Source organism: Benincasa hispida, chromosome 2 (assembly GCF_027475165.1).
Source record: "Benincasa hispida cultivar pf3 chromosome 2, pf3_genome.v1.1, whole genome shotgun sequence".
NCBI lineage: Eukaryota > Viridiplantae > Streptophyta > Magnoliopsida > Cucurbitales > Cucurbitaceae > Benincasa > Benincasa hispida.
The window spans coordinates 64,087,220-64,114,792 of NC_143479.1; the positions used below are offsets into that span (position 1 = coordinate 64,087,220).

Consider the following 27,573-nt stretch of genomic DNA (forward strand, 5'->3'; position numbering starts at 1 on the left):
TTCAACGAAAGCAGAATCTGAATGAAAAGTCATAATTGACTTCTTTTCTTTCAGAAATTTGTATATCCACATGTTCTGGCAGAAGAAATAAAAACCTACGACCAAATTAGAATTTGAATGGGATGGTTGATTTTAAAATATTTTTATTTTATTTTTTAACTTTTTATTCAGATATTAAAATTTTATCAAGTTGATCATGAAAATAAAAAATATTATGTAAATAAACATAATTGAATAATAAGTAAATATAAATAGATAAAATTAAGAATAAAAATACATACACACACACATATATATCATTTTAATTCCAGATAATAAACATCAACAAAATACTATTACCATTCCGATTAATTTTCATTTTGATTATGGATGAGTAAACAAGACCTTATTTTTATTTAAAATTTATCAATTCCATATTCTTTCACTGGGATATATGGTTTTAACTTCCTTTACCTTTTAGTAAAGAAAAAAAAAAGACCAATAAATGCTTTGAAGTTTGAATATGGAAGCTATGTTAACTAATCTATCTTCATTGCAAAACTTTATGAAAATGAGCACAAAAGGCTCAAATGTAGTTTTTAAACAAATGGGAGAACAAAATCAAAGAGAAAACAAATCGCATGCTTAATGTTCATCTAATAGAACACACAGCAGCACAATAAAAATATAAGATCAGCTAACTATTGACAGCCAACACTAGCTCGTAATCTCAAACAGCTGAATATGAATCACCCAAGATATCGGAAATCAATCATATTCATCATAGCCATAATCTTGTTCATAGTTGTATTCTTCCATATTCTCATAATAAAGACCAGAATCATATGTTCCATCACCATCATCGTCATCATCCTGATCCTCTGTGGGTTCGAATTCTTTAGTTGTATTTTGCGGCTTGTCAGTCTCTTCAGCCTGCTCTTCACGTTTCTTTTTAGTCGAAGGCTCTGTACCAGCCTGCAAAGTAGATCACCACACAATACCCATTGATGCACATTTTTCGAAAGAGAGGAAATTCATTGCCAAAATACAAGAAAGTAGCATGTAATCTTTATGAGTATGTGATGAATTCGTTAAATCACTAATTGATCTAAAAGTTCAAACTTTTTTTTGACAATATGTGAGGTGGGGGAATTGCACCGCTGACTTCGATTCGTAGCACAAGCACTGTCAGTTAAGCTGTACTCATTTTAGCCTTAAAAACTTAAAAGCTTAAGCTCATAGGTGAAGGTAAAATCAGACCAAATATATATATATATATATATATCTCGACTATTAGTGGAATAAAAAGGTGCAATAGAAACATACAGATTCGTCAAAGAGTTTGTCCAAGACATCATAGTTGATTTTTGAGCTGAGTCTCTGCACAGAAATAAGCAAAGAAACACCACTTTCAATTGTCATAACGAATTAAACAAAGTAGAACAATATTGTATTGGACATCAATAACTTAAAATAGGTAAGCATAATAAAAGTACAAGTATTAGTGCAAAAATTTGAAAAAAGAAAAAATAGTCCAATTATATTCTGTTGACACATCAGAGGTCAATTAAAGAATACCATCAGCCACACTGCACAGTGCAGGATAGCCAGTCAGAACAAAGTCTGTCAATGTTCTGATCAGCTTTATTTAATACAGAAAAACTAAAAATGAATTTATGATTTGAAGTAGGACCTTTTTATTCAACATCTGTCTGGTGGCTTCTGCTGCCGTTTGTGCAGGAGAGGCATTTTTGGCTTCTGCTGCTCGTTTTCGTTGTCTTTCCTGCAAATAAAAATCATGAATCAATTATATCAACAAAATCAAATTATGAGAGAAAGAGGATGCAATATCCTCTGCTATATTTAAAAGATAAAAAAATAAAAAATTCAATAGAAGCACAAAGATGAATAAGTGAAGGGCAAAAGTGAGACAAATTTAGACGGAACAAATGAAGATGGAACCTTTCTAGATTTTGCAACAGCAGCCGCTGCAGCATCTGCAAGATCCTTTGCTGCCTTCAAATCTTCTGAACAATTTTGGAAATTGGCCTCATAAGCTTTCTTTGCAGCAGCTGCTGCTGCGTCCTTAGCTGCTTGTTCCTGTAAAATTATAACATATTCAGAGTTACAAACAAGGAATTGGCAATAATTATAGCACTAAACGCATAAAGTTACTCCAAAAAAAGTGTCCCTTTTTCACAGTTGACTTTTCTGAAGTATACTAACTGAGAAAATAGAATGAAAATATGCACCTCAAGATACTCCCGATTCATCTCTTCCCAAATTATCTTTTTGTAATGCTTCTCCTCCTCATTGTGAAGATAGCCATCAACCTATGCAATGTATTGACGTTTGAGTGGTTGTATATCAAGTCAAGACAAAACACTAAAAAAATTCAAGAGATATAAGATCAATCATTTAAAGAAGCATACGCCCAAGTAGAATCATAGCACAATTGGTAAACTTCAATGTTAATCAAAATTATGATTATCACAGAGCAGCAGTAACCAGGCTTTCTTTTAACTACACAGAGCACCAAAGTGGCAAGCAAGTCTTAAAAGAGATGCACCTGATTTCCAAATGAAGAATTAAAATGTAAAGTAAAACTACAATATCTCATTATCCCAGCAACCGCAGGGTGCATTTTCTTGCACTTCCTTCCACATCGCACATACAGTGGTAGGTATTGAGTCAGCGCAATGGATAATATATATTAAGCTTCAATTTTCCCAAACATGCACTCGGAGTTTCCACAAATGTCACTTATTACTCCAGAAAAACAGTTACGTATTAATGTTTCGATCTATATTTTGTAGTCCATTCATTCCAACTCCTTATGCAAATACCAAATATTAATAGTGAAATGAACTGAAATCAAAATAAAATTAAAGAAGAAAGAAAAGAAACCTCAATATCATCTATATCAGACCAATTTTCTGATTCATCTGAAGCACTGGTTCCTGGGCCATCAGCTCCAGCTTTTGTAGCACCATCATCAAGTCCTCTTTGCTCATCTGCAGCTTCTGAGACATTATGTTGTCATGGTAACATTTTACACTCAGACCACAAGCAAAGGATTATAGGAACAGACAACAGCAATTTTTTATGATTTTCTTAGCTATCCTGGTGTAAATAATCCTTTCTTTTAAGCTTGTAAAGCTTTGATTCACTTTTGTCCAATTGAAGAAATTTTTGTAACTCTTTTGGCTTGGGTTTTTTCTCTCACTAGAATATTACATCCATCAACAAATTTGAAAAACGGCAATTCTCAGTGCATCATGAAGTTAAGACTTTGCATCTTACCTTTCGCTTCAGCTTCTTTAGAACTAACAGTTTTTGATGCATCTGCATGTACATTGTCCGATCCTTTTTCAGTCTATAAAAGAAAAAACAACAAAGACAGATGTAAATGGATGAAAATTCAATATCTATGCTTAACCAAAGAACCCTGTTTCTATAACATCGTTGATTCAAACTACATGCCTTATAATATGATGATCAAACTAAAGTGAGTTCATTTACAATTATGAAAGTTCGTACCGATTTTCATTTCATTTAATGTAATTCTATGTAATATCCCAATTTCGAATTGCTACTCTTGGGTTTGTAGTCCACCTCGGACATTAATAAGAAATAAAAACCTTTATTGGGCCCTTATGTCAGGCTCACAATAGCACCTTGATTGACAACATAACTTGTCTCTTGCTCCCTTTTGATAGGGGCATAATCCACTCTCTTTCAGTGCAACTCTGACAAATCCATCACTTATTCTCTTTGTCAACAAATTACAATCAGATGCCTTAAAACAGATAAGTCTTAAAGTACACCGCCAATTAAACTATGAAGCACATCCCTCTCACTTAGACCTTCACATGCCACCTCCAAACCTTGCTCCATGCTGGCCTTATTCCCTAGTCAATTGATATTGGTGCACCTTGTTTGGTGGGTTCACAAGTCTACCATTAATTATCTTCGGTGGCGCCATTTATAAACACTTCTCTCATTGGCCCTCTCCAGCCCATTTACTTTTGAGCAACCTCAGGCATCAAATAAGATACAATTTCTTTAAAAATAAAGCCCACTAACAACTTTTGCAATCTTAAAACTTCGAATAAGTCAAAATGAACTTAGCTCAACAATAATTGGTTGGCATATACTCCTTTCTTGAGGTCGGAGGTTTAAAACCCCATATTCTCACATGTTATACTTGAAGGAGGAGAAGAAGAAAAAAAAAACAACGGGTAACTATAATACACGATCCATCCATTTTAAAATGAAGAAATTATCCAAATTTAAATTCAAATTGAAGTGATTGACGCTGCCTTTGAACGTTGTTAAGTCTCAAAAGCCCAAGTTATTGAGATAGAATTACTTTATTCCAGCAAACGTTTTTAGAATATTTATTCACTAAAATTTACCTATGGAACTAGAGTCATTACCACCTTCTGAAATAAGAAAATCATTACAATTATTGATGATGTCAATTAGTAAGAAACGAAGGAAAAGAAGAGAAAATTTTGATAAAGAAAGCATTACATTGGTGCATGGGTTTAGTCCTTGAAAAAATTTGCCAATAGCACTAGAGTCATCAGAGCCTTCCTCAACCATTGATTTTTCCGTTCTTTCTTTCTCAGCACACTGAAATGCTGGAGGATTTGATCCCCCATCTAATCCTCCAGAAAGTTCAACAAACTGCACAAATTGGATAGAACTTAAGAAATTACAATTACGCATCACCTTTTTTAGCATGGAGAGAGAGAGAGAGAGAGACTCACATCATCATAACAACTTTTACAAAGACCAAGAGCATATGGCTTTTTGCACTCATTCTTATGCACGCAAAGTACTTCATCACTCGTTGCATTCAAGCCATTATGAGTATAAGAGTTGCTTCCCTTGATCTTGTCTGCCATGACAATAAATTCCTCCATCTAAAAATGGAAATAATCAATGAGTCCTTATCAATACTCAGGTTTACCCTGGTTTGAAAATAAAAGACATGCAGAATAAATTTAAGAGCTTAAAATAAAAACTAGTTATTTTAATTTCTACTGCCGTCTGCAAAAACATGTTTGGCAATACAACCAACTCTAACATTCATTTTCCCTGAAATATCAGCATTCCCAGATGGAATATATTCCTCAAGATCAATGTGCTCAAAGGCTTGAACAAGAATCAACAAACATACATTCCATGTATAAGTAAATAACAGTATAAACAAAAAAAATGCATAATAACAAATTCATCATGTTGAGCTAACAGTAGAAATATATTTTTTCCATAAAAGATAATTATTTATCAATTTTCAAAATATAAATATAAATAAGAACCAATTTCAACGGAGTAAGAAAGATGAGACTGCTGTTTCATCGCATAAAAAAAGGTAAGACCCAAACTGAGAAGTAGTAACTATATATTGCATCAAGAATCTCCATAATGTACTTTTATCATCAAAAACTAAACCGCTTCTTCAGAACCACAATCCCATAAAACCTCGACAACTCAAAGTCAAAGAATCTTAGCTTTATGTCGAACTGATAACAAGTTATCTTAAAGTAAAACAACATTTCTCGATAAAATAAGATCAACTAAAAGGATACTGATGACTGAAAATATTCTATTGCTAGCATCTCTTATAACTCGTATTGAACAACAATACACCACAAGAAAGCAATGACTGTATCAAAGCAAATCACCTACCGTTAAGCTGCCAGATTCTGTATTCTCGAACTCAATTAACCGCTTTGTCAATGTTGCATCACAAATATGCACAATCTTTATCTGATATTCATTTAGGACATCATAAATAAGACAACAACAAATATTATATCAAAATCAGAAGAAATTACGCTAGGGTTAATTTACATTTGAGGTTAGAATGAAAAGTTTGTTTCTTCCTAAAAAAATGATAAGAACGTAATAGTTGAAGTTGGGAAGAAAAGTATGTAATATTATTTTCCTCCACTTTATGAATCAAATACAAGGTCTTCTATATAAGAAGGGAGACCAACTACCAACAAGGAAAAAAATATTACATGATGAATACATAATAAACATCCAATATTACAAGAGAACAAACAAGGAAATCCAACAGTAATAAATAATTTGGACCCTCTAAATTGCATATTCAACATTATTTTTATCATACAACTGCCGTTGTTTATGTTGATTCATATCTTTTGAGCAATAGTCTCTCTTTTTATCTTTTCAATGAAAAAAATGTCGGGGGGGGGGGGGGGGGGGGGGCCCCACTATGTTTATTTGACATTGTTAAGCGAGGCTGTCATGGTCAAGAGCAAGATTAGAAACCCTGTTTGGTTCAGGTTGAAAAGTAAGAACAGGGATGAGAATAGAGAGAGAGCAAGAGCATTTCTCAAGCTTAGTTGGCGTTCAAGTTTTTCTGCTAAAGCTTTGGTTTGAAAGAGTTCAACAGTCTTTACAGGATAAGCCTCTTCATTGGATTGCTCACTTTGTTTTAGCACCGGTTCAAGCCTCTTCACATTAGATCCAGATTGATTTTTTTCTCCTGCTTAGTCATTTTCTCCATTTCTTTTCTTTGTATTCGTTTTAGTAATTTTGGATTATTTTATTTTTGGTTTTCTTGTAATTTGAGCATTAATCTCTTTCCATTTTATCAATGAAAAGTTGTGGTGTACTGAGAGTTTGTAAGTGAGCTAAGAGTGAGTGAGTTAAAATAGGTAGGTAGTTTGTTATTCTACAAGCTTGTAATCATTTCATCTATAAATAAAGCATCTCCGCTCATTTTGAGAAAAAGAATTACATTCATTCAAATTCAGTCCTTTGGTTAACATCAAATTGGTCAGAGCACACCAAGAATCTGGGCTGATGGTGGGAAGAAGGGCTACCCACTCGAGAGGAGACAACCTGTGGCAAGATCAAGAGGTGGAAGAAACCCCCACCCTCTCTCCAAGAACTACAACACGATACCGGCTGTCCGTTGAGAACTTTTTGGAGGGAATTCATGGAACGGTGGCAAGCATTCAAGAAAGTATGGAAACCCTCACTCGTAGGGTTGAGAGACTGGCAGCAGCACCTCAAAATCAGGAGAACGCTCAACCATTCGTGCAATAATGGGGAAGAGGTAAGTGTGGTGCTGGAAAGCCAAGAAATTTGAATTTCAGCAAGAAATTCATCAAGAAAGAGCTCCAAGATTGCATAGATCAAGAGGTGGAAGAAACCCCCACCCTCTCTCCAAGAACTACAACACGATACCGGCTGTCCGTTGAGAACTTTTTGGAGGGAATTCATGGAACGGTGGCTAGCATTCAAGAAAGTATGGAAACCCTCACTCGTAGGGTTGAGAGACTGGCAGCAGCACCTCAAAATCAGGAGAACGCTCAACCATTCGTGCAATAATGGGGAAGAGGTAAGTGTGGTGCTGGAAAGCCAAGAAATTTGAATTTCAGCAAGAAATTCATCAAGAAAGAGCTCCAAGATTGCATAGGCAGCTCCAAGAAGATCCAAGAAGACGTTTGAATAGGCAAGAATGGCAACAAGAATTCCAAGATTGGGATGCTTCAAGTGAGTATGATAAAGAAGAAGAGTTATATGCTCCAAGAAGGCAACGAGAAGAGAGGTATGGAGATAGAGGTGACTCATATGATTACAAAATGAAGATTGACTTGCCGACTTTCAATACGAAGCGTGACATCAACACATTCCTCGATTGGATCAATAACACTGAGAATTTTTTCAAATATATGAATACGCCGGATCACGAAAAGGTACGTTTGGTAGCCTTCAAGTTGAAAGGGGGAGCTTCCACTTGGTGGGATCAATTGGAGATCAGCTGGCAATGGCAAGGGAAGAGGCCAATTCGAACGTGGGAAAGAATGAAGCGGTTAATGAAATAGAGGTTCCTTCCTCCCAATTATGAGCAGTCCCTTTACAATCAATAACACCGTAGACAAGGGCCTCGACAAGTGGCAAATTATGTGGAAGAATTCCACTGATTGGGAGCAAGAACAAATTTGATGGAGAATGAACAACATCCAATTACAAGATTCATTGGCAGCTTATGGGTGGACATCAAAGAGAAGGTAAAATTACAATACTTTCATCTGTTGGATGATGCAATTTATTATGCTGAAACAGTAGAGGAATTGAATGATTTATGCTCCAAAAAAACTTCAAGAAAAGTCCTTGGGATGCTTCTATAAGTAGAAGAGCAAACAGTACCTTGGACCATCCTACTCCACCAATTTCATCCAAGGAAAAGGATAAAGAAAAGCAAGAAGAGGTTGGTGAGAAGGAAATAGAGGCTTTTTACAAGCAGAAAGTTTAAAATCCTTATAATTGGCCTACATCGGGAAAATGTTTGAGGTGTGGCCAAATGGGGCACTATCTAATGAGTGTCCCCAACAAAAAACAGCAGCATATGTGATGAAAAAGAGGATTCGTTGGCTGGATGCAGTGAAGATAATAAGGAAGAAGCCAATTATATTGACACGGATGAAGGTGATAGGGTGTCTTGTGTTCTCCAAACGGTGCTGATTGCTCCCAAAGGAGATTTTAATCCTCAAATACATTGCAAAATGTTTTGTAACGAGAGTGATACATTGGGTCTTATAGTTGCTGAAAAGACAAAAAAATATAAAAATAGCAAAGATATTCAGCACCATATTCACTTGGTTCCAAGTGCTACAATCCTTCATCTTCCTCACTATAGGATGAGTCATAAGGAGTATGAGATCCTCCACCAACATATTGAAGAATTATGGAAAAAAGGCACATTCAATCAGGCCTTAGCACACGTGTGATGCTAATCCTTCTTACTCCTAAAAAAGATGGTAGTTGGAGGATGTACATGGATAGTAGAGCCATCAATCGAATCACTGTGAAATACCACTTTCCAATTCCTCAAATAAGTGATCTACTTGATCAACTTGGAGGAGCCAGCCTTGATTTTTTCAAAAGAGGACTTGAAGAGTAATACACCAGATTCGAATGAGGTCGAGGGATGAGTGGAAGACTACATTTCAGTTCTATTTCTCATTCGCAGACCAATGGCCAAACCAAGTTACCACATTGAGTTACCTTATGACCTACATATTAATTCAATATTCAATGTTGCCGATCTCAAACCTTATTTCCCCCCGATGACTACAGTTGACATCCTAATTGTCATCCTCGTGGTCGAGTCTGATTTTAGGGGGGTGGAATATGGTGTACCGAGAGTTTGTAAATGAGTTAAGAGTGAGTTAGCTAAAATAGGTAGTTAGTTAGTTTGTTATTCTACAAGCTTGTAATCCTTTCATCTATAAATAAAGATCTCTGCTCATTTTGAGAAATATAATTACATTCATTTAAATTCAGTCCTTTGGTATTACATCAAGTTCAAAAAAGGAAAAGAAAAAGACAATCTATTTGGTAATCATTCAAGTTCAAAAACAATGTTCCTCATCAGAAAAAGTGCAAAAAGAAAATATTAACATTGTAATTTCAAACTTACTAAAAGAGAACGATCAACATTACTTACAATGTCTGACTTGGAACACTTGACACCATTAGAAAGTGCAGATATGTATAAAGCCGCACCACATAGGCCACTAGGCTTTCTCCCTGTCTGCAAGAATTTTTAGTAGTCAAAATCAACTTCAAAAAGAACCAAAATGAAGTCGATAGAAAATATGGTAATTCCCATACCAGACCTGCATCCAATCACGCTTCATGCTGGTTATGATCTTCAATGCAGTTCTGGAAACCTCCTTTTTCATTCCATCATCCTTTGTTCCTCCAAGCAAACCTAGGAACCATTATGTTCATCAAATCTCATTATTCAAAATGTTAAGTCTAAGAAGCACTAACATGGGATACAAACGGACATAGCAAGACAACATATTAATTTATAAAAAAAAAGTATGACGCTAAAACATTGGGTACACATGATTCTTTTAATTCTTTTTTAAATATATCTATGCATATACTTTAATATCTAAGACCTTAAAATACATTATACATGCAAACTAACATAAAATAATGATGATGATGATGAAACATAAAATTGAAGGAAGTAATGATATGCTATCAACCTGAAGATTTGAGGTTTGATCTACCACCCCACATATTGTAAAAAAATCCCATAAAAAATTAGAAAATCAAACTAAAGAAAATGAAAAACCATGGCAAAGTGGTCCACTTGTAGTAAAAACCAAGTTGAAGTGTAGGTAAATACACATTATTAGTCCAAGGTTTGCATAAATCAACATCCCCCATGTTCTGTATCAGGAAGCAGATTTACAAACTATTGACATTTCCACTAAAACCTATCGAAGAATCGAAACCTGTCAAATTATATTGTTCAGATATTTGATGTTTATTTCCTTATTTGTAGTGATCTCCTAATTAGTAAATGATTGATGGAGCTAGGTATTCTTTTATTGTATACCATTTTTTCTATACTTTTGTTTCCCAAATGATTTGTTATTTAGACAAGCCATGTAGTCATCTTTTCATTCAATAAGAACTAATATTATTCTTATGTTTGAGATGGTATCAAAGTCACGAAGCTCTTTCAATTAGCTGCTTTCATTGTTGACCAACTTTTTTAACTGGACTTTCATTGTAGATTTTAGTTTCCAATATTCTTCTGGGTATTGCGTTTTGAAATTGGGTGTTGGATATTCCACACGTGCGTGGATATTTTTCGTCTAAGAGCAACATCCATTCACGCATAGGTTTTTTGTTCGAAGATAACATACATGGTAATTTTTTTTAGTTGGAATTCGATGGAAAGTCGAGGAAAATTGGATATTTTCACCTAAAAGTTGAGAAATGGTCCCAAGATGAATAATCTCCTCCAAAGTTAATTGAGGGATATGGCAGCTAGAATTCTTAATAACATACCTTTGTCTTATTGGAAACGTTCTTGTTTTGAAACAACTGGTCAACATTTTGGAGGTTTGATCAATATTCCTTTCCAGACTCTTAATTTTATTGATTCTACAACTACTAAAATTGAAGCGGAGAAAAGGATATGTGGTTTCATTTCGGCTGATTGAGATGATATATTGGAAGTTTGGCAATTTTTCTCTTCATTTTAGGGATATATATTCTACAGATTTTCCACATGCTGGTCATGGGGATTTGTCAATTTAATATTATAAACTCAATGGATCTTTAGAGAATAAATCAAGTTATGATGGATGAAGGCTTTACTTTGTCACCTCAGGAATTTATGGGCAAAGATGTTGATTTGAATTCTACTTTTGTGCATGATCATTAGCAAAAAAATTCCCCAAAATGACTTTCAAGCCACATAAGTTTCTACAAATTATGCTGAGTCTCTTCAGCCGATATTTCCTCACCAAAGTTACAACAACCTCATTCACAACCTTTCATCTCGTACACTCATTCGGTGATCACTCCTTCAGGATCAAATGCTTTTTTGGATGAGACTCCTGGATCAAATGTTACTTTAACCAAAGGTTTTTTAAGCTCTTCTTCTACTAAGGATCCTATCTCCTCTCCAAACGTTAGTATGAGTAGTAAAATACCTAAAGCACAATTATTTGATATAGAGATTGATGAATCTCCTACTGAAGACTCTTTTGCAGAAGCATCGAAAGTCTTTTCCGGGTGAGGATAGAAGGAATGCAGGAAGTTTAGCAATCATCAGCATTAGTAGTTAACTATCCCTCAGTCCTCTGAATTTCATTCCTTAATTAGGGTTTGTGGACTACAGATGAAAGATATCATGCCCTAGTCACCACAAATTAAGATCTAATTATGATTTTTTGGCCTGTAAGTGTAATCATTGTCCTAAAATGTGTAGTTCTAAGTATTTCAAAGACTTCACTGGTTGTTATTTTGGTGTTGTCTAGCTGATCTTGTTCAGTTTCATTTTGAAGTTCAAGGTTTTGATGGTTGAAGCCTTTTTTGGAAGTCTATGGCGCCTTTGTTTTGGTTGTTTGAAGTTTATCGAAGCATTTGTTGACTTACAAGTCCTTTGTTTTCAGGTTTTGTTACTCGTGCTTCCTTTGGTCTCTTTTGCCTAGTGTTCTTGGTTCTTTTTTTTTTTCCTTTTGTATTTTGATTGGATTATTATTTTTGGTTTTTCTCGAGGATGTTCTTTTTTTTTATTAGAAACATTCAATCATAATTTCATTGATATTGTGAAATTACAAAAGGGCAAACATGCCAAGGGGATTACATGATGCTATTCATTTGTGCAATAAGGGATGTAAGATTGTGATCACAAAAAAAAACTGTGTAAAATTACACCATGAAAAAGAAGTGTACAATAGATGGTCAAAGAATTTTGTAAATTCAGTTTCTCTGTCCTCAAAAGTACGTTGGTTCTACTCATTCCAAATAAGCCACGAAAAGCTTTTGATGATGAATTCCCATAAGACCGCCTTATCCTTTTTTAAAGGATGACCAATAAGAAGAATATTCAACAAAGTTAATGGGTCATTAGGGAAGGCCACATGGTAGTTGAAAGATTTTAGCATCTACCTCCAAAGTGATTGGGCAAAATTACAACGTGCCAAGATGTGCATAATTGTTTCAGCATTAGCATGGCAAATGACGCACCAACTTGGGGCGGAGACAACCGAGGGAGTCCTTTAATAAGGGTATCAGTAGTGTTGATGCTACTATGGCTCACCTCCCAAAGAAAAAATCGAATCTCTTGGGTATACGACCCTTCCATATATTATCATAAAGGAGAGCATTTTGGACATTGCCATCAGATGCAAGATGTTAAGTGAGAGATTTGGGGGTAAAATGGATTGATTTGTCTAGGTTCCACCTCCAAGAGTCGTTTGTCGCAGTGACATTCGGAGCCACAAGAAGGGTCGATAGGGAAGCACATTCATCAATCTCGACTCATTGAGATTTCGCCTTAATCCCAAATCCCATGACTCATAATCCACATTCCAACACTGTACAACGGAAGTATCCTTCTGACTGAGCAATCAGAGGAAGGGGGTGTTAAATCCTATGTTGAAGAGAAGGAAATTTCCAAGTGTTGAATAGATTTTCCTTGAGTAGTGTTGAGTTAAGTTTTAATTGATGAAATATTGGCTAAGTGTAAGGTCAAAAAGGATCCATGCGTGAAGTATTAGGAGACATTAACGCAGAAGTTGAAAAGGCAACCATGCGTTTGTAAGGTTGGACACATGATTGGCCGAAGTATTGGCAAGAGGCATTGCCAAGAATTGTCATGCGTTGGAAGCCAAGGAGAAAATTGACTAAGTGTTGAACTAGGCATTGCTATGCGTTGGCCCCGATGGACGCGTTGGACCAGCCGAGCATCTTATGCGTCAATGCGGCCGAGTGTCCTATGCGTCAATGCGGCCGAGCATCCTATGCGTCGATGCTACCGAGCGACCTATGCGTCGATGACGAGCAAGCTATGCGTTGATGCTAAGCAACCGTCCTATACGTCGAGGCCGTGCGACCATGCTATGCGTTGGAAGTTGACGATGGCATGCACGATGGATACGTTGGACATAGGCCATGCGATGGGCTAGGTTGGACGCATGGTGGTTGACTCTTGCGATGGTTAAGGCTTGCGATGACTGAGTAAGTTCGGTTGCGATGGTGCTGTGTTGAAAACCAAAGGGAACCAAGGATTGCTATGCATTGATGACCCACTATGCGTTGATGATTACACTATGCGTTGATTATAGACTATGCATTGATGGCCAACTATGCGCTGATGGCATACTATGCGTTGAACATCCAAGGGTTTGAGGACGCATATGAAGGATGAGCTCATATGGAGGACGTCATCCGGACATGTGGCTAGTTAGGAGGAAATCTTAAGCCTTAAGCAAATTAGGTGGATGCATAAAAAGACATGTAACAGTTGAGGGCTATGCGTTGGTGAAAGTAGAGCAAGACACCTTGGGTTGCGCTGATGTAAGAATGCAATGATAGTGTAAGGAAGAGACACTTGGACATGCGGCCAAGTAGGAGGTGTCGGCCTTAGAGCAATCTTGGACGCATATAAATAGGGCCAAGGACTTCAGATGAGAACTCAAATTCCCTTCAAAGGACATAAAGAAGAGTGTGTGAGGACTAATTGGGAGAAGACTATGCGTTGATGGAAGAACGCATGCGTTGGTAGCAAGACCATGCATTGGTCAAGAACAAATGCATTGATGATTACACTATGCGTTGATTATAGACTATGCGTTGAACATCCAAGGGTTTGTGGACGCATATGAAGGATGAGTTCATATGGAGGACGTCATCAGACATGTGTCTTGCTAGGAAGGAGTCTTAAGCCTTAAGGATTTGAGGTGAGTGCATGAGGAGACATGCAAAATTAAGCCCTATGCATTGGCTATGTAGGAGAAGGACACCCAAAGTTGAGTTGATCAAAAGTTGCGCTGATGGTGTAAGGAAGAGACACTTGGACATGCGGCCAAGTAGGAGGTGTCAGCCGTGGAGCAATCTTGGACACCTATAAATAAGGCCAAGGACTTCATATGAGAACTCAAATTCTCTTCAAAGGACATAAAGAAGAGTGTGTGAGGATTAATTGGGAGAAGATTATGCGTTGATAGAAGAACGCATGCGTTGGTAGCAAGACCATGCGTTGGTCAAGAAGTTCCAAGAAGGGAGATGCTGTTGGGCAGAAAAGATAGGAAGTAACATCAACTTGGAACGAGGAGTTCTCCCAGAATACTCGTGCGTTTGATGTGATTCCAAAGCCATCTGAAAGTTAAAAGAGTCTAGTTTTCAGGGTAGGGCTGCCGGAGAAGAAGCTCCAAGGAATCGGGCTGGAGAATGAGGACAAGACAGAGGGGTCGAGCTGTTGGGTAAGCTGGGCCAGTCTTGATGTTTTGTTGTTTCCGGCCAAACTACGAGGAGTTATGAGCTAAGATTTTATGATAAGCTTTTTGAGACATTTTAGAACATATTTGCAGAAGGAAGTATCTTAAAATAAGGTCTGAAACTATGAGTAATCTAAGCTGATATTTGAATCTGGAATTTAGGGTACAAAAGGGAAACCAAGGAAACCTAAGGAACTTCGGAAAGGAAAGTTTCTAACCAACCAAGGTGAGTGGTTATTGTGTTGTTTTATTGTTGATGTAATTTCGATATATAGGTAAATATATATAGGGGATAATGTTAAATTGGCATGATCATGGATATATGTTTATCTTGTTACTATGCTTGTTAAGATATTGCTTGTATGTTTGTTTTGGAAACTGAAATTGTACCCAGGGTATATAATTAGCATGCTTGAAAAGGTACTTGGCGGGAAAATATAGTCGGCTTCAGTTGGCTGGAAATGATAGTCGGTGACGACCGACGGGAAATATAGTCAAGTTACCTAAGCATAACTAGCGGGAAAATAGTCAATGTGCACATTGGCAGGATAATAGGGTACAGGGAAAGTTTCCACAGAAATTGTTGTTGTCTTAGTATACGTGTGAAAGTACTGGGGGAAAATGTAGGATCATGCCAGGGATAACCAATGATAAACCTGGGGATGTTTTTATTATGTGATAACCAGTGGTCAAGCTGGGGTTGATTATCTTAACCAGCGGTCGAGCTGGGGATTGTCCAGCAGTTTGGCTGGAAAATAATATTGAACTTGTGGTAATATTCTTGTTGACTATGCATTGCTTTCCAAAAGTATATTTCTGTTGACAAAGTTATTTGTTTATTTAAAGGCACCACTCACTGGGCTTTATAGCTCATGTTTTCCATGTTTTATGTTTTATTCCCCCCAGGTAGCGAAAGGTGAGGAGTTCCAGAGTGCTGCTAAGATCAAAGTCTGCCACAAGCCACAGTTACACTTCCGGAGGGTTTTACAGTTGTTGTTGTAAACTTTATAGTTAAGTCTTGGAGTTGTATAAACGTTCATTGTTGTAATAAAATGGGTCTACTTAATCAGCTGGTTGTTGAATTTGTTCATTGGTATCAGAGTTATTTCCGCAAGAGTTATTAGGCATAAAGAAGAGTGTATTGGGAGGAGACTATGCGTTGGTAGCAAGACCATGCGTTGGTCAAGAGGTTCCAAGAGGGGAGATGTTGTTGGACAGAAAGGACAGGAAGTAGCATTAACTTGGGACGAGGAGTTCTCCCAGAATACTCATGCGTTTGGAGTGATTCCAAAGCCATCTGAAAGCTCTGAAAGTCTAGTTTTCAGGGTAGGGCTGCCGGAGAAGAAGCTCCAAGGGATCGGGCTGGAAACTGAGAAGAAGACAGAAGTGTGGCTGTCGGGTAAGCTTGGGCCAGTCTTGGAGATTTTGTGATTCCGGCCAAACCACGAGGAGTTCTGAGCTCAGATTTTAAGGTAAGCTTCCTGAGACATTTTAGAACATGTTTGCAGAAGGAAGTATCTTAAAATAAGTTCTGGAACTATGAGTAATCTAAGCTGATAATTATTGCGTCCGTAAGTTCATAGTCTTGGGTTGATAACTTCCACCTTCTTAAGGGAAAAGTAAATGTGAAACCCGGATTTCCATTTTCCCTACTTAAGCAAGTGGTTAAGGAAATTAACTAAGTGAAAGTTAAATCCTATGTTGAAGAGAAGGAAATTTCTAAGTGTTAAATAGATTTTCCTTGAGTAGTGTTGAGTTAAGCTTTAATTGATGAAATATTGGCTAAGTGTAAGGTCAAAAAGGACCCATACGTGAAGTATTAGGAGACATTAATGCATAAGTTGAAAAGCCAACCATGCGTTTGTAAGGTTGGACACATGATTGGCCGAAGTATTGGCAAGAGGCATTTCCAAGAGTAACTATGCGTTGTAAGCCAAGGAGAAAAATGACTAAGTATTTAACAATGCGTTAGTATGTGCCACGTGTTGGCCATTAGACTTTGAGAGGTTATTTAGGAGGTTAGTAGTGCATGCAGCAGCCAAGGTCTTGAAGAGGTTAGAACAACGCATGCGGCAGCCTCAAGTTGCGCATCCAAGGGCGCTGGACGTTGGATGCGTTGGATGCGATGGATGCAATGGATAGAGGCATGCGGCGATGGAGGCAAGCGCGATGGATGTGCTGGACGCGACAATATGCGGCCGAAGGGTTGCGTTGGTAGCATGCGGCGATGGATGGCATGCGGTGATGGGGGTATGCGTTGATTGTCGTTGCGGTCGAAGGTATGCGTTGACGGTATGCGACAACGCTATGTGTTGATAGCATGCGACGAGGCTATGCGTTGATGACATGCGGCGAGGCTATGCGTTGATGACATGTAGCGAGGCTATGCGTTGATGGCAATCGACGGCCTTGCTATTCGGGAGTGTGCGGCCAAGGACATGCGGTGATATGGCCTATGGTATGCGGCCGAAGGAATGCATTGTTAGTATGCGATGGAGGCATGCGACCGAAGGAATGTGTTGGATGTATGCGCTGATGCGGTGATGCGGTACGAAGCATACGGTGATGGATGGCATGCGGCGTTGGACGTGGCAGTGCTATGCGATGGTAAGCAACGATGGATGCGATGGACGCGATGGACGCGGCAGTGCTATGCGATGGATGCAATGGACGCGATGGATGCGGCAGTGCTACACTATGCGTTGGTGATGCACTATGCGTTGGTGATGTGCTATGCGTTGAACATCCAGGGGTTTGTGGACGCATATGAAGGATGAGCTCATATGGAGGACGTCATCAGACATGTGTCTTGCTAGGAAGGAGTCTTAACTAGATTTGAGGTGGGTGCATGAGGTGACATGCAAAATTAAGCCCCATGCGTTGGCTATGTAGGAGAAGGACACCCAAAGTTGCGTTGATCAAAAGTTGTATCGATGGTGTAAGGAAGAGACACTTGGACATGCGGCCAAGTAGGAGGTGTCAGCCGTGGAGCGATCTTGGACGCCAATAAATAAGGCCAAGGACTTCAGATGAGAACTCAATTTCTCTTCAAAGGACATAAAAAAGAGTGTGTGAGGACTAACTGGGAGAAGACTATGCATTGATGGAAGAACGCATGCGTAGGTCAAGAGGTTCCAAGAGGGGAGATGCTGTCGGGCAGAAAAGACAAGAAGTAGCATCAACTTGGGACGAGGAATTCTCCCAGGATACTCGTGCGTTTGGAATGATTCCAAAGCCATCTGAAAGCTCTGCAAGTCTAGTTTTCAGGGTAGGGCTGCCGGAGAAGAAGCTCCAAGGGATCGGGATGGAAACTGAGAAAAAGACAGGGGTCAGGCTGTCGGGTAAGCTGGGCCAGTCTTGATGTTATGATGATTCCGGCCAAACCACGAGGATTTCTGAGCTAATATTTTATGGTAAGCTTCCTGAGACATTTTAGAACATGTTTGCAGAAGGAAGCATCTTAAAATAAGTTCTAGAACTATGAGTAATCTGAGCTTTAAGTTGAATCTGGATCGTAGGGTTCAAAAGGGAGCCCAAGGTGACCAAGGAACTTTTAAAGAGAAAGGTTCTTAACCGATCAAGGTGAGTGGTTATTGTGTTGTTGTATTGTTGATGTAATTTCGATATATAGGTAAATATATATAGGGGATAATATTAAATTGGCATGATCAAGGATATATGTTTATCTGATTACTATGTTTGTTAAGATATTGCTTGTATGTTTGCTTTGGAAACTGAAATTGTACCCGGGATGTATAGTTAGCATGCTTGCAAAGGTACTTGGCGGGAAAATATAGTCGGCTTCGGCTGGCGGGAAAATATTGTAGGCTTCGACTGGCGGAAAAATATAGTCGGCTTCGACTGGCGGAAAAATATAGTCGACTTCGATCGGCGGGAAATGATAGTCGGTGATGACCGGCAGGAAATATAAGGAGTTGTACAACACACAATAACCAGTGGTCAAGCTGGGGTTGATTGTCTTAACCAACGGTCGAGCTGGGGATTGTCCAGCAGTTTGGTTGGAAAATAATATTGAACTTGTGGTAATACTCTTGTTGACTATGCATTGCTTTCCAAAAGTATATTTCTGTTGACAAAGTTATTTGTTTATTTAAAGGCACCACTCACTGGGCTTTATAGCTCATGTTTTCCATGTTTTATGTTTTATTCCCCCCCAGGTAGCGAAAGGTGAGAAGTTCCAGGGTGCTGCTAAGGTCAAGGTCTGCCACATGCCACAGTTACACTTCCGGGGTTTTACAGTTGTTGTTGTAAACTTTGTTGTTAAGTCTTGGAGTTGTATAAACATTACATTGTTGTAATAAAATGGCCCTACTTGATCAGCTATTGATTGCCTCCTTGACTTAATCAATTGATTGTTGAAATTGTTCATTGGCATTAGAGTTATTTCTACAAGAGTTTTTAGGCAGTAAGTGTCAACAAAAGGGTTGATAACTGCTGCAGTCACGCCCTCTCTTAGGCTAACACAAACCCTTGGATGTTCAACGCATAGTATGCCATCAACGCATAGTGTAATCATCAACGCATAGTGGGTCATCAACGTATAGTATGCAATCAATGCATAGCAACCGTTAGTTCCCCTTGGTTTTCAACACAGCACCATCGCAACCCAACTTACTCAGTCATCGCAAGCCTTAACCATCGCAAGAGTCAACCACCATGCGTCCAACCTTACAATCGCATGGCCTATGTCCAACGTATCCATCGTGCATGTCATCGTCAACCTCCAACGCATAGCATGGTCGCATAGCCTCGACGTATAGGACGGTTGCTTAACATCAACGCATAGCTCGCTCATCATCGACACATAGGTCGCTCGACAGCATCAACGCATAGGACGCTCGGCATCACCACATGGCTCGCTAGGCATGGGCGCTTGGCATCGTTCAACACAAGGCGCGATGGATGTGTTTAATCAACATTGTTTTAAATGAGTCTTAGCTTCTCATCGCATCTGTCATTCCAAAAAGAAATGGTTGTGCCATTGCCAACGTTGTGGGTGATATTATGGTGAATGTGGGCAACCTGAGAAGCAATATGAGTCCAAGGACCTTTGTACTTTTTGAAGAAACGGCCTTGAGGGTGTAAAGGGGCGCCATATTTAGCATCAATAAGCCTTCTGCAAAGAGCATCTCTCTCAAACTGTTACCTCCAAATCCATTTAGCCAAAAGACCTTGGTTCTTTTTTTATCTTAATCAACCCAAGACCCCCTTCACACGTAGGGAGCTGTGCCGTTTGCCATCGAATGTTATGAATGCCTCTACTGTCATTGTTGCCATTCCATATAAAATTTCTATGAAGCTTCTCAATCTAATAGGCCACCTGGTGGATATTTTGAAAGTAGAGAGATAATAAGTTGGAAGAATGCTAAGGGTGGCTTGTATTAAGGTTAAGCCGTAGAGCTTGAAAATGTGGGAACCCTTCCAATTATTAATTCTTCTTTCAATCTTCTCAATAATAGGCGCCCAAAAGGTAGGAGATGAAGGTTTACCATGTAATGGTAGCCCAAAGTATGTAGATGTCCAAGATCCCACCTTGCATCCAAAAGAGTAGCCATCTAATTGATTTTAGTGTTGTCAATGTTGATGCCCATGAATTTTGTCTTTGATTGGTTGACTCTAAGGCTAGAACCACGCCCAAAGTTTTTAATAATCCCAAAAAGATTGGTCAGCTTTTCACTTTTGGGTGAGGATAAAAGGATAGGTGTCATCCACGAACTGCAAATGTGTAATTTGAAGCCCGTGTTCCTAACACCAAAGCCTTCAATAAGGTTAGTGTTGGAGCCTTTTGAGAGCATCCTGCTAAGACAGTCAACCACCAATGTGAACAAAAAATGAGAGAGGGGGCCTCCCAGTCTAAGGCCTCTGAAGGCTTTTATCTTGTTGCCCCTCGGGTGGCCATTTATAATGATAAAGAAATTAGCTAACAAGAGGCATCCCGTAATCCACTTTATCCATTGGTGACCAAAACCCTTAACAAGCAAAATATTATCCAAAAACTCTCGATCAACCATATCAAATGCCTTCTCAATATCAAGTTTTATAACCACACCATTAGTCTTGGATCTAGCATACAAATCAATAAGCTCGTTTGCAATCAACAACAATCTGAAGGTCCACCACAAAAGCAAACTGGTTTCGTGTAATCGTGTGTGGAAGGACTTTCTTAAGTCTTTTTGATAAAACTCGAGCTATGACTTTGTAGAGACAAGTTGTCAAGTTGATAGGCCTATAATCCCCAACCCTTTTTGCACCAAACTTTTTGACAATCAAACAAATGTAAGTCTCATTGAGTTTTGCATTGATAATGGCTTTCTCAAAGAAGTCTTGGAACACCCTTTTAATGTCATCCTTTAAGGATGATCCAATGCCTTTTTAAGAATTCAAAAGTATATCAATCTGGGCCATAAGACTTATCGATTTCCATGTCAGATATAGCATGAAAATTTTCATCCTGCTAAACGGGGCCTCTAGAGCAGTAGCTTGATCATTGGTTATGGGTCCCAATTGTCAATAATTGGGAAGGAACGACATCCTTTTTGTTTGGTATAGAGCTCACGGTAAAAATCAATAAACTCAGCTTCAATGTCGTTGTCGTCAACAAGGCTCTGTCCTTACCTCGCTAGAATCTCCACAATCACGATCTTCCTCTTGCGATATGACATCAATCTATGGAAGAATCTATTATTTTCGTCACCCTCTTTGGCCCATTTCACCCTACATCTCTTGTCACCCTCTGGTCTCTTCCATAAAAGTAATCTCCATGAGCTCATCCTTAATAGAGGACCATCTATGCTGTCTAACAGAATCCAAACAATGGGCTTCCTCAAATTCATCAATGTTGTTAAGCTCATTCAGTAGGTCTTGCTACTTCGTATGTATGCATCCAAAAATTTCTTTTTTCCATTGTTCCAAAACCGGTTTGAGGCCTTTCAATTTTTGTTTCCAGCCCATCCAGATAATTGGTTTTGTAACCACCAACTTTTAAGAGTATCAGTAAAGGAATGATGGTTCATCCACACGTTTTCAAACTTAAAGTAGCCAAGCCCCCATTTTTTAACACCAAGGGTAAGGTAGATAGGATAGTGATCTGAGGTAGGCCGAGGTAGACGCTTGACAATTCCACTCTTGTATTTATCAATGCACGATTCGGACATAAAAAAGCATTCGATCAATGTCATTACAGGAGTTCAAAAGTTTGACCATGTGTACTTCCCATAGAGTAGGTCCAATGAGGGAACAATCATCAATGAATTTGTTGAAAAGATCCATGCTAGTAGTTCTTGGTTTACCACTTGATTTTTCAAACGACCATCTTGACACATTAAAATCACCTCCAATAATCCAGTGCTCTTACAAAGATGTGAGAGGTCATAGAGCTTTTCGCACAATGAGTCCCTGTCTTTGGCCTTTAATGGGCTATAAAACCCTATCAACCAAAAAAAGTAATCATCCATAAGGGAAATCCGAATAGAAAGTGAATGATTACCTTTAATGACTTCATCAACTTGTGTCGTTAGCTCATTCCAAAGAATGAGGATATTGCCAGCCTTGTTAATAGCATCCAAAAAGGCCCAAGCAATGTTCCTAGAGCTCCAAATCGATTTGATAAATTTACTGTCAATGTTGACACTTTTTGTATCTTGTAAAATAACAAAAGTGGCATTGGAGTTGTTAAATGGATCCTTCACCATCGCTCTTTTTTCCTCGAGTAGAGGCCATGAACATTCCATAAGATGATAATCATAGTTGGGCAGGCAACACTTCTGTAGCCAGTGGTTGTGGCTTCCCATTATAGTTTATAGATGTAGCAAGGTTCTTCAACTCCCTTTTTAATCTGCCTGCTTTCGAATTGGTCTTCCCTCCCTTCTTTGGCTTCTTTGGAATGGCCATGATACACAGGTCGTGTTTCAACAGCATCGACGCCAGAGTTCTTAGACTCGGATGCAATAGAGGAATTTCGTCCTCGTCGATTCCATCAGATCCCCCAATTTGCTAATTAGACTAAAGTGTCTCAATATTCTCGGATTGTTGTTCACAGCCATCTTCATAGAAATCTAGAGGGATAGCAGATAACAGGAGGATGGGTCTTGTCTGGTAGCTTCTGACTTGGTATAAGGACTAGAAAATTGTTCTTCAGATTCAGATTGAGGAGTCATGGTTGTGATACCAGACCATGACTGTCACGTGCCTTTGAGAAGGAACGTTTGCCTCCCTTCGATAATAACAACCTGAGCAACCAGGCCAATGGCAGATGAGGGTTTATTTGGGCAACTCAACTTAACTTCAAAAGAAAGGTTTGGGTCCCATTCCATAGAGGATAAAAACAATTCAAATAAAGTTAAAACATCCTCATGATGGTATTGTATAATGTACAATACCATCTCGAGGATGTTTTAACTTCATTTGAATTGTTTTTTTCCTCGATGGAGCTTCGCATTTTTTAGCATTAATCTCTTTTCGTTTTTTCAAAGAAATATCTCGTTTCTCATTTCCAAAAAAAACAAACAAACAAACAAACAAACAAATAGAGTCCACCTTTCTTCGAGAACACCATTAAAAAAAAGCCATTTACACTTGCAACTACGTGACATGAAATACTTACATTGAGTAAATTTATCGATAAAAAGGGAAGGATCCACAGGCTTTTGAACAATAGGGTGTTCTTCTAGTCTTAGCACTTTACAGAGTTGCAAAAATACAGCACCCAACACGTAGCTGCAAACAACATCAAAGGTGTAAAAATACTAGTACATAAAAATCAAAATGTATATACTAAAGGAAGAGACCCCTTACACATTTATCCTCAAATAATTTGAAAAGTCAATTAGAAGATATGGTTTATTCTTTTCCCTACAAAACAAAATACAAGTTTGAAATTAGTACATCATACATCATTGAACAAATTTTTTTAAACACAAATCTTTCCCTTTGGAATTTCACCAAAAGGAGGCAACCCTCTCCAACTCGCATTAGAGGGAGAGAGGAAACTCCTTACCAAATTTAGTGTCTGATGCTCAACAAACTGTAAAGTAGGTTCAACAGCTACAAATAAAGGAGGGGTAGCAATGAGGTAGATAATGAGCTTGGCTTAAAGGAAGCTTTTGGATTCTTCAAAGTACCTAGGTTACTATCCTTTTTTATTTTCGAAAAATAAGTAGGTCACTACCATTCTTCTTATATTCTTTTATTCTTTTAAGGATCTCCAATAGAATTTGATGTGTTGTGCTCCATTCACATCTTTATAAATACGTCGACAATAGGTAAAATGCCTCTTTCAAAGGTGGGCACAGGATGTTAACTACATTGATATGGAAGACATTAAGCTATGACTCTCGAATATAGGGGTAGGTTTTCTGCAAGTCTTTCTTGTCAAAGCTGATTTTGCATCATGCAGCTCTGGATCACCAGTATGTTAATTTGACTTGTATGCCCCTGCTCAAAACAAGGGAAGGTTTTCTTGTGGATCTTCTCTTTTGAGAGGTTGAATACTTGTTGAGTCCAAAGGACCCTTCAGAATATGGCTCTTACCCCTTATTGGTGTGTTCTTTTCAAATATAGTGAAGAAACTTTGATGTATTTATTCTTCTTTTGACTCTTAATGGTTGCTTGTTGGGAGAATCTCTTCAGTATTTTAAATATTTATTGGTGTTGGCCTAGCAAAACGTTGAAGGCCCTTCTTCAACTCACTAATGGCACCTTCTTTAGGAGGCAAACTAAGATCCTTTGGTATAATGGGGTGGTTTCTCTCCTAAGGTGGCTTGGGTTTGAAAGAAATTCAAGAATGTTCCATCATCAGAATTTCAGAAGGGAGTTGATTTGAGATTTAGTCATTCGTCTTGCTTCTAGTTGGTCATCTACTTCTAAGTTTTGTAATTATAATTTGTCTCAATTAGCCACCCATGATGCATCTTTTTTGTAACCCATTGGTGTGTAGACATCTCAGGAGCCCTCTTTTGGTAATGAAATGGTATTTATTTCTTAAGTTTAAAAAAAATAAAAATAAAAGAAGAAGAAGAAGATAACTAAATTGGTTTAATAGTCAAAGGGATACTACGTAAATGTAAATGTCATCTAATCACGGGTTCAAACCATACTAGTGTAGAAGTGTTGATATAATTAAATTTACCATAACTCATCAACTTCAGCTTTTGAGTCAATCGATGTTTTAACATGGTATCAGAGCTCATAAAACTCAAATGAGCATTTGGTCCAAAAAGCAAAAATTGAGATCCAACACAAGAATGTTGAATCCAAAGAGGCACCATCTTGAGAGAGCATGTTGAGGATCTCACATTAGAAAAATCAAAAGACCTCACAATCTTAATAAAATGATGAGTTACTCCTCTCCTTGTCAATTGGTTTTGAAATGGAACTCCATGAAAAATCAAGGGACCTTGCAATCTTAATAAGTTAGATGAGTTACGCTTCTCATTGCCGATAGGTTTTGAGATGGAACCACATGTTCTCTAACATGTATGATATCAAAGTTGGAGGTTTTGTGTTCAAACCCCTCCAACGCCCTTTACTCTCCAATTAATATTGATTTTCGTTTGTTAGATCTTATATTTCTAAGCCCACAAGTGAAAGAGAATGTTAAAGTGTTGATATAAATAAATTTATCATAACTCATCAACATAAGCTTTTGGGTCTATCAGTTATTTAACAACTAGCCACATATTTAAAATCATATTTAAAATGTTTGGTTGGATGAATGTTTCAAGGTAAATTATTATAAATCCTAAGCATGTTTCTTGTGAGACAGGTTAAGATGCACATAAATTGACTTGGACACTCACAATTTTCAAAGAAATAGAGAACACAATGACACATGGGAATGGTTATAATGGTAGACAGTGAGTATGAATCAGAAAAGAAGTTTTTGTGGAAAGCAATCAAACAAACCATAGTAAAAAAGAGGTTCAAATGGATGATCCCAACAAGAATATATCATTCTGAAGCATAGCATTTTCATTTCCTGACAATCTTCTTGGGGAGATCACAATAAATTGTTTGCCAAGAAATTTCTTGAACGGCCTTATATAACCAAATCTATATCGTCACTCAATGCAACGAAAAATATATATGATCAGTTAGAATAAATGTCCAGAATAATTGTAATTCAAGGAAGGGGAAATCTCATACCGACAAGCAATGTAAAGGCAAGCGGCTTGTACAAACTCTGTATTGCGTCCCCGTGTAAAATTTCTCTCTAAAGCAATCTTGCAAGTTAAAGATGAAGAAACATCAATGAATAAATATATACATACATATAAACATCACATACATAGGGCTCAAAAAAAAAAACTTACTCTATAAAATGCCCCGGCTACACGAATTATTTCATCACTCTCACCCATATTTAAACCATTCCTCATGTATCTCATATCTTCAAAAGCTGGGATACAAAAGTTCATATATAATATACTTAGTACAGTTTGAAGAATCAAGGTAGATTACATTCCTGAAGAAAACAAATATAACACATGTTGGTCATAAAAAGAGAGAGTAAATCATACAGCAAACCTTTATTTAATGTCCTTTCTCGTGAAGCAGAAAAATTACTCTGAATAGATCTAACAAAATTTCCTGACAATTGACTCTGCAAATTCATTCGGGCATCAAATATGAATACTACAGCAATACCATGGATTCATAGGAGAGAATTGACCATTTTTGTGGATAATAACAGTACACTATTCTTTTACAACATCACCAACGGGACAAATATAAATTAGGAAAAAGGAATATGAATAGAACTATAGCAAAACAACTAGAATTTAAGTACCTGCCCTCCAGCATCCTTTGTAAAAGTAGGATCTTGAGAGAAATTGTAAAAATCCAACACCTTCCCACACATATCACAGTATCTATTAAACAAAGATACAAAAACCCACAAAAAAATACGATAAAGTTAAGTAAGCATCTTCATATCATAAGACAAATGGTCATAGATTAAAATTTCAAAATAAATACTAACAGGAAACCGGTTTCATCTCGAGACCCAGCAACATTTTTTACACAATTGCTACACCACACCATGTTGAAATGTGTCACAATAAACTACAACGGTCGGTAAACTGAAAAACAAAAAAGACACAAAAACAAAAAAATCAGTACGAACACCACAATAACAAGCAAAAAAACGAGGAAGGAAACCTGAAGTTCCTTCAAACTGAATTCCGGAGAGAATTTTAGAAAAATACCCATTTGATTTTGAAAGGCATACATAAAAGAAAAACTAGCTGAACTGAAAATTTCAGTAATTCATTAAACATAAAAATTGGCATATGAATACAAACTGAAATTTCAAATAAAGAAAAAAAACCGCGAGGAAGAGAGAGAGATCCACGAGAAACTCACCACCAGCGACAGCAACGTTGGTCTGAGACGACGGACGGCGACAGAAGCCCACCGGCGCGAACGGTGGACGACCGGCGACCGGCGACCGGCGAGAGGCGTAGGCGAGGTTGAGAGTTGACGACTGCGGGGAGGGAGTTCTTCGCGTGGGAGTTGCTTGCGGCTGAACCAAAAAAAAAAACTGTTCTTTCTTTTTCCTTTTTTTTTTAACCAATTTTACGGGTTTTGCCATGAAATTTAATATTCTCTTTATTGCACAAGAATTTCACTTTTTAAAAATTATAATATTATTATTAGGGAAGTTTTAGATTTTCAAATAAAAATATAACTTAATTAATTATGATTATTAATTTCAAATAAATATTAAATATAAATATATTAGGATTCGGCGACATTTGTTTTTCACGTG

The 27,573-nt window shown here is 37.8% G+C and overlaps 1 protein-coding gene across 4 annotated transcripts; it reads right to left on the minus strand.

Moving 5' to 3' along the window:
* Positions 1–510: 510 nt before the first annotated feature.
* LOC120071802 (transcription factor IIIB 60 kDa subunit-like) lies at positions 511–27,415 on the minus strand. Of its 4 annotated transcripts, none has more exons than XM_039024185.2 (20): positions 27,168–27,415; positions 26,785–26,884; positions 26,593–26,674; positions 26,331–26,406; positions 26,117–26,202; positions 25,950–26,026; positions 23,601–23,657; positions 23,410–23,522; positions 9,651–9,745; positions 9,479–9,565; positions 5,680–5,760; positions 4,755–4,910; positions 4,516–4,671; positions 3,283–3,355; positions 2,887–2,993; positions 2,232–2,312; positions 1,942–2,079; positions 1,673–1,762; positions 1,306–1,359; positions 511–954 (listed from the first exon to the last, which is right to left on the minus strand). In XM_039024185.2, exons 2-20 carry the CDS (start codon positions 26,844–26,846, stop codon positions 748–750), a joined length of 1,878 nt encoding a protein of 625 aa, XP_038880113.1. In that variant the 5' UTR covers positions 26,847–26,884; positions 27,168–27,415; the 3' UTR covers positions 511–747. The 4 variants fall into 4 exon arrangements, with proteins under 4 accessions (XP_038880113.1, XP_038880112.1, XP_038880114.1 ...); XM_039024184.2 differs by having other exon boundaries at positions 2,887–3,002; XM_039024186.2 differs by lacking the exons at positions 23,410–23,522; positions 23,601–23,657; positions 25,950–26,026; ... (3 more) ...; positions 26,785–26,884; positions 27,168–27,415 and adding an exon at positions 22,294–22,739 and having other exon boundaries at positions 2,887–3,002.
* Between the last annotated feature and the right edge of the window lie 158 nt (positions 27,416–27,573).

Bases quoted from the DNA above. Each gene is read 5' to 3' on its own strand.
- LOC120071802 (XM_039024184.2), bottom strand. From the start codon at position 26,846: ATGGTGTGGTGTAGCAATTGTGTAAAAAATGTTGCTGGGTCTCGAGAT. The intron at 4,672-4,754 runs GTGAGTCTCTCT...CAATTTGTGCAG, and splicing joins GTAAAAGTTGTTATGATGAT to TTTGTTGAACTTTCTGGAGG. The intron at 1,360-1,672 runs GTCCTACTTCAA...ATTTCTGTGCAG, and splicing joins GACAGATGTTGAATAAAAAG to AGACTCAGCTCAAAAATCAA.